General features: G+C 34.7%; 1 protein-coding gene across 1 annotated transcript; it reads right to left on the bottom strand.

Annotated features, from left to right (window-relative positions):
• Positions 1-2,400: 2,400 nt before the first annotated feature.
• On the bottom strand, positions 2,401-3,177 carry LOC139100441 (uncharacterized). The gene is made up of 2 exons (XM_070653033.1): positions 2,902-3,177; positions 2,401-2,842 (listed from the first exon to the last, which is right to left on the bottom strand). The coding sequence occupies exons 1-2, from the start codon at positions 3,127-3,129 to the stop codon at positions 2,624-2,626; spliced, it is 447 nt and encodes a 148-aa protein (XP_070509134.1). The 5' UTR covers positions 3,130-3,177; the 3' UTR covers positions 2,401-2,623.
• Positions 3,178-7,180: the final 4,003 nt, after the last annotated feature.

Genomic DNA, 7,180 nt, shown 5'->3' with positions numbered 1-7,180 from the left:
TTACCTGTCATAATGCATTCAAACTTACCTTCTTTTATTCGTCTTTCTCCCTTTCTGTTGATTTTTCTCGCTTTTCACATTCAACATGGAAATAAAGTGACGCGCATTTCGAAAATCGATTGAAACGTATTCATTCTTCTTTCTCACTTCACACTCATGTGCTTGTTATTATGTTTTTTTTTTTATTTACCTAATTCCTTCCTGAACGAATGAATCTATATGTGGATTCTTTCACCTGTTTTTCGGAATATGCAAATGAAATGAAAAAGAAAATTTATATTTTTTTGTTTCAACCGATAGAAGTGTGGAAATTGTATTTTAGTGTTAAGTGATAAGATTATTTCTCTTTTGTCTGAATTTTTTTTTATTGGAACTCACCTCTTTAATGCTGGTAATCCATAAAAATAATAAAAATTTATTTGACGTTGATGAATGTTGATTTGGGAGAATTTTTTTAGTAGGCTTTGGAAACGAAATTTATTTGAAGTTGGATTTTTGAGGTTAAGTTGGCAACTTTGAGGTTATGTTACTCAACATCCTTCGTTGGACGATACAGATCAATTGTGATTCATGGCCTTCAATAGACATCACCTAACACAAGCTCTTTCGCTGGCTACAGCTTGTCAATTCTCGATCTTCCTTCTATGAGGTCAACAGGTCTTTTAGATGAATATTGGGAAGGTAACTGCAAATTAGTGCTGTGATTTGCATTAAAATTAGAATTTTGAGTGACTTGTCAATGTCCAAGCAGCAAACTTAATCGGCACATATTCCAATGTGACCAAGCAGCTCCCAAGTGACTTCCAGGTGGGCAAAGTTTGGTACTTTCTGGTTCTTATTGAGCAATATTCTTTTTTGACTAATTCCTCAAAAATCACATCCGGTAAAGATTCCCTAACTAACAATTTCCATAATTTCTTTGTCTTTACAGGTAGTTCGTGCTGTTTAACATCAAAATAATCCATAAATCAAACGTAAAATTCTCAAGGTAAGTTCACAGAACTCATAATGTTTTTTTGTTAAATCCGTAAGGAATAAAGCAACGACGACAAAAAAGGGGTTTTTAATTATCTTTACTTAGCTTAATTACCAACCCTCACTGTTGGCATTTCCATTTTCTTAATTAAATAAACTGCGACCGCGAGTTGAATAGAAAGAAATTTTTCTTATCAACTGTTGGACATCTTTTTATACTTTTTTTTTGTGTCGTCTAAGTGAGTGGGTGATATACGAACGTTAATGAGTGGACTTACGACAAACATTATATGCCGAAGTCAACAAACAAGCCATTTTTCAACCCCATGTCTTTTTACTATTAAATCTATCTTAGATTGTCATGTCGTGTGATAAGAAATTTTAGTTCATGTTCCTATTATTATTACTAGTACAAAAGGCTATGTGAATTATGGGTAAAAATGTCAGTTCTATTCTACCTTAATTATCCCTTAATATTGTCTCACATGTAATTGCTCACATGTGTCGACTGTCTTTTGCATGATGTTTAATGTTAAATGAATATATAAAAAAAAAATTAAGTATTTCCGTAGAAAATGCGCCACACATTCCATTCCATAATAATTTTTTCTTGAATGTTAATGAATATTCTATAAGGCTGTACATTAAAAAATCTACATATTAATGATGAAAAAAAGATAATGTAACAAGCAACAGAAATCATTTTATAGCGTGTGGACTTATTTTAATGTTGCAGGTTTTTAAAGGTTGAGTTATTTTTGAATTGATCACAATGAATGGCTGAAATCCAGCTCAAGTTAATTTTAGGAATTTGACATATTTTCAAAAATCGTTGAATTTTCAAAAACTTAGTTTGAAGCCAACTTCATTCTTAAAAAATTTTGAATTTTGCAAAACCGTTAAAAAGATTGGATTCTACAAAACTGTTAAAAATTTGAATTCTACAAAATTGTTAAAAACTATGAAATTTTACAAAACCGATAAAGAATTTGAATTCTACAAAACTGTTAAAATTTTTGAATTGTACAATAACCTTGAAAAATTAATTTGAATGTTCAAAAACCGTTAAAAGTTTTAAAATTTACAAAACCGATAAAAAATTTGGCTTCTACAAAACCGTTATAAAATTTGAATTTTACCAAACCGTTACAAAACATGAATTCTACAAAATCGTTAAAAATCTAAATTTTACAAAACTGCGAATTTAGTCGCTTTATTCCTTCATGTCCCAACTCCACATTTCAATCCCGATCACTTTTTATGGATCTTTATGTGTATTAAACAAATATGTGCAGCAGAGAAAAAGTAAAAGAAAACGGGCGCGATGTTGCGTGCAAAATTGAAGCTTAATATGAATAAACATTACATTATTTATTATCATGTTCTGTGTATAAGCATTCGTGTATGCTTTTTTATTCGTTATTATTGTAGATTGAAAGAAATATTTGCCTGCTCAAATTTTTATCTCGGCTTGACTGACATAAATTTTTTGTTCTGTCTATTGATTATTTTATGCTTTAAAATTAATAGTTAATGAATTATTTATGGAATGTTGTTCTGGATTCTCAATTATTATTTCTTTAATTTCTGCTTAATCTGCCTTCTGGTTCTTGGTCACTCGAAATCGATGATTCTGACGAGCTTTTCTCTAATAATCGCTTATTTCCAACGAATTCTTAGGGCTGAAGATACTCTCCTCAGCTGCATGCTGATTCTTAATACTTCCAGTTACTTGATTCTTAAGCGGTTGAATATTTTCATCTTTGGCACCAACATTTTTGGACTTTGTAATTTCATCGTCCATTTCATTACCTGCATTCAAAAGAGCTCCTATAGCTGTATTTCTGATTTCTTCACGTGTTAATATCTTTAATAGAAAAATTATTTCATTACTGGATGTTTTTAATAATATTTATTAAGTCTTACAGGTTCAAAAGCATTAGCACATACTGTTACTGCCTCTTCAAATGGTGTATTAAATTCGTCAGGAGTTTGTGTTTCGGATGACTTCTTATTATGCTCAATACCGTCAAAAGTAAAATCCTGGATGTTGTCCTGATCAATTTTTCTAAATTTTGGCATGGTTACTTTATATCTTGGTTCTTCTTCTACTTCTTCTGGCTTAAAAGCAAGTCCTGATAAACAATTTCCCATTGTTGCTTGTTAGTTTAATTAAATATTAAATAAAAACGATATTTTACGTTTTCCACGAACTTAAAACCTTAAAATTATATTTTTTGGAACCTCACAACAGTCATTCATATCATTAAAAAAAAGTAGGAAAAAAAAAAAACTTAAAAAAATGTTCTAAAAAGTAGGAAATAAAAAAAAATCACGCTTCTTAAATAAAACATAAAAATAATAAAAAAAAATTTGAAATTAAGAAAAGAAGCTAAAATATTTTTCCAAAATATTCTTGTGTAGTACAAGAACACTATGACTTAAAAGCGTGGGGCGAAATTACTATGGTTTTAACACTAACTTCTTCTTTCGAACGCCCCACGCTTTTAAGTCATAGTGTTCTTGTACTACACAAGAATATTTTGGAAAAATATTTTAGCTTCTTTTCTTAATTTCAAATTTTTTTTTATTAATTTTTATGTTTTATTTAAAAAGCGTGATTTTTGTTTTATTTCCTACTTTTTAGAACATTTTTTTAAATTTTTTTTTTTTTTTCCTACTTTTTAGGACATTTTTCTTATAAGTTTTTTAGTCTTTTTTAAAAGCGTGTTTTTAAAAAGTTTTTTTAAACGTTTTTTTTTATTAACTACTTTTTAGTCTTGTTAATCCAAGGAAAATTTTTATTAAACTTTTTTTTCTACAATCAACAGAAATGTTCAGTTTTCAAGCGTGTTGGAAAATTTTCACGCCTTCACTCGCTTCGCTCCGTTCAGGTCGCAAAAATTTGTGAGCTTCGCTCAACCAAGTCCGAACTTCGTTCGAACTACTTATGTTCGAGCTTCGCTCGAACTATTTTACTAATGATGATGCATAGAGTTTCCTTACGTGTTGGAAAAATTTCACGCCTTCACTCGCTTCGCTCCGTTCAGGTCGCAAAATTTGGGAGCTTCGCTCAACTAAGTCTGATTGTTATCAGGTCACAGTAGTGTCGGACTCCATTTCGCTTCGCTTCGTTCGTCCGACTGTTATTGGGTCACAATAGTGTCGGACTCCGCTTCGCTTCGTTCGCCCGACAGTTATTAGGTCACAGTAGTGTCGGACTCCACTTCGCTTCGCTTCGTTCGCCCGACTGTTATTAGGTCACAGTAGTGTCGGACTCCACTTCGCTTCGCTTCGTTCGCCCGACAGTTATTAGGTCACAGTAGTGTCGGACTCCACTTCGCTTCGCTTCGTTCGCCCGACTGTTATTAGATCACAGTAGTGTCGGACTCCACTTCGCTTCGCTTCGTTCGCCCGACAGTTATTAGGTCACAGTAGTGTCGGACTCCACTTCGCTTCGCTTCGTTCGCCCGACTGTTATTAGATCACAGTAGTGTCAGACTCCACTTCGCTTAGCTTCGTTCGCCCGACTGTGTATAGATCACAGTAGTGTCGGACTCCACTTCGCTTCGCTTCGTTCGCCCGACTGTGTATAGATCACAGTAGTGTCGGACTCCACTTCGCTTCGCTTCGTTCGCCCGACTGTGTATAGATCACAGTAGTGTCGGACTCCACTTCGCTTCGCTTCGTTCGCCCGACTGTGTATAGATCACAGCAGTGTCGGACTCCACTTCGCTTCGCTTCGTTCGCCCGACTGTGTATAGATCACAGTAGTGTCGGACTCCACTTCGCTTCGCTTCGTTCGTCCGACTGTTATTGGGTCACAATAGTGTCGGACTCCACTTCGCTTCGCTTCGTTCGCCCGACTGTGTATAGATCACAGTAGTGTCGGACTCCACTTCGCTTCGCTTCGTTCGCCCGACTGTGTATAGATCACAGCAGTGTCGGACTCCACTTCGCTTCGCTTCGTTCGCCCGACTGTGTATAGATCACAGTAGTGTCGGACTCCACTTCGCTTCGCTTCGTTCGCCCGACTGCTATTAGGTCACAGTAGTGTCGGACTCCACTTCGCTTCGCTTCGTTCGCCCGACTGTGTATAGATCACTGTAGTGTCGGACTCCACTTCGCTTCGCTTCGTTCGTCCGACTGTTATTGGGTCACAATAGTGTCGGACTCCACTTCGCTTCGCTTCGTTCGCCCGACTGTGTATAGATCACAGTAGTGTCGGACTCCACTTCGCTTCGCTTCGTTCGCCCGACTGTGTATAGATCACAGCAGTGTCGGACTCCACTTCGCTTCGCTTCGTTCGCCCGACTGTGTATAGATCACAGTAGTGTCGGACTCCACTTCGCTTCGCTTCGTTCGCCCGACAGTTATTAGGTCACAGTAGTGTCGGACTCCACTTCGCTTCGCTTCGTTCGCCCGACTGTTATTAGGTCACAGTAGTGTCGGACTCCACTTCGCTTCGCTTCGTTCGCCCGACTGTTATTAGAACACAGTAGTATATTTTTACACTAAAGACTACATATTTTTATATGTGCTCAGTTTACTCGTGATTTGCGTATATTTATGAATATAATGTTTGGACCGAGTTGGAATTTCGCTCGAAAGCAATATATAAAACTCCAAAACGTACTGCTTTGTCTTGTGAAGTATAATCAAATTTGTATTAAAAACGTACAACAGTATTATACTTATTTCCATACTTTCTTAAATTCCCTTCAAATTGCTATTTTTCCACATGAGAAGTCAACAATATTGATATTTATACAGTAAAACAAGATCCAGTAACATCCAGTTCCATATTTATACAGTATATTAAGATCCAGTAACATCCAGGACCATATTTACATAGTATGTCAAAATCCAGTAACATCCAGGACCATATTTACATAGTATGTCAAGATACAGTAACATTCAGGACCACTTTTATACAGTATATTAAGATCCAGTAACATCCAGGACCATATTTATTAAATATATTAAGATCCAGTAACATCCAGGACCATATTTATACAGTATTTCAAGATCCAGTAACATTCAGGACCATATTTATACAGTATATCAAGATCCAGTAACATCCAGGACCATATTTACATAGTATGTCAAGATCCAGTAACATCCAGTTCCATATTTATACAGTATATTAATATCCAGTAACATCCAGGACCATATTTATACAGTAAATTAAGATCCAGTAACATCCAGGACCATATTTACATAGTATGTCAAGATCCAGTAACATCCAGTTCCATATTTATACAGTATACTAAGATCCAGTAACATCCAGGACCATATTTACATAGTATGTCAAGATCCAGTAACTTCCAGTTCCATATTTATACAGTATATTAAGATCCAGTAACATCCAGGACCATATTTATACAGTATATTAAGATCCAGTAACATCCAGGACCATATTTACATAGTATGTCAAGATCCAGTAACATCCAGTTCCATATTTATACAGTATATTAATATCCAGTAACATCCAGGACCATATTTATACAGTAAATTAAGATCCAGTAACATCCAGGACCATATTTACATAGTATGTCAAGATCCAGTAACATCCAGTTCCATATTTATACAGTATACTAAGATCCAGTAACATCCAGGACCATATTTACATAGTATGTCAAGATCCAGTAACTTCCAGTTCCATATTTATACAGTATATTAAGATCCAGTAACATCCAGGACCATATTTATACAGTAAATTAAGATCCAGAAACATCCAGGACCATATTTACATAGTATGTCAAGATCCAGTAACATCCAGAACCATATTTATACAGTTTATCAAGATCCAGTAACACCTAGAACCATATTTATACAGTTTATCAAGATCCAGTAACTTCCAGGACCATATTTATATAGTTTAAGAAGATCCAGTAACATCCAGAACCATATTTATACATAATGAAATTCCATCAATATTAACGGATTTTGAAGATTTGAATATAACGGTTTTCTTAGAATTCAAATTTTTGCTAAGAATATCCGCGAGAAAATCACTTGTTATATTTTTTGTCTTACTTAAATATCCTGAACAGAATGATATTATAATATAATTAACAATTTATATTATTAATTGATGTTTAGTTAATCATATGAATTAATTTCCGGTTCGATATACAGTCTGGTTAAAGACTAGTGTATCGGGTAGAAACCCAATGCGGATATATTCACACCGTCCATAAAA

The sequence above is a fragment of the Chironomus tepperi genome, unplaced genomic scaffold (assembly GCF_022539635.2).
Source record: "Chironomus tepperi strain 1889 unplaced genomic scaffold, CSIRO-AGI_Ctep_v1 contig_60, whole genome shotgun sequence".
NCBI classification, from domain to species: Eukaryota; Metazoa; Arthropoda; class Insecta; order Diptera; family Chironomidae; genus Chironomus; species Chironomus tepperi.
This window is presented reverse-complemented; position numbering and strand designations above follow the sequence as displayed.

Excerpts from the sequence above, each read along its gene's own strand:
- LOC139100441 (XM_070653033.1), bottom strand. The coding sequence starts at position 3,129 with ATGGGAAATTGTTTATCAGGACTTGCTTTTAAGCCAGAAGAAGTAGAA. Across the intron at positions 2,843-2,901 it reads GTGCTAATGCTTTTGAACCT|ATATTAACACGTGAAGAAAT; the intron begins GTAAGACTTAAT and ends TTTCTATTAAAG.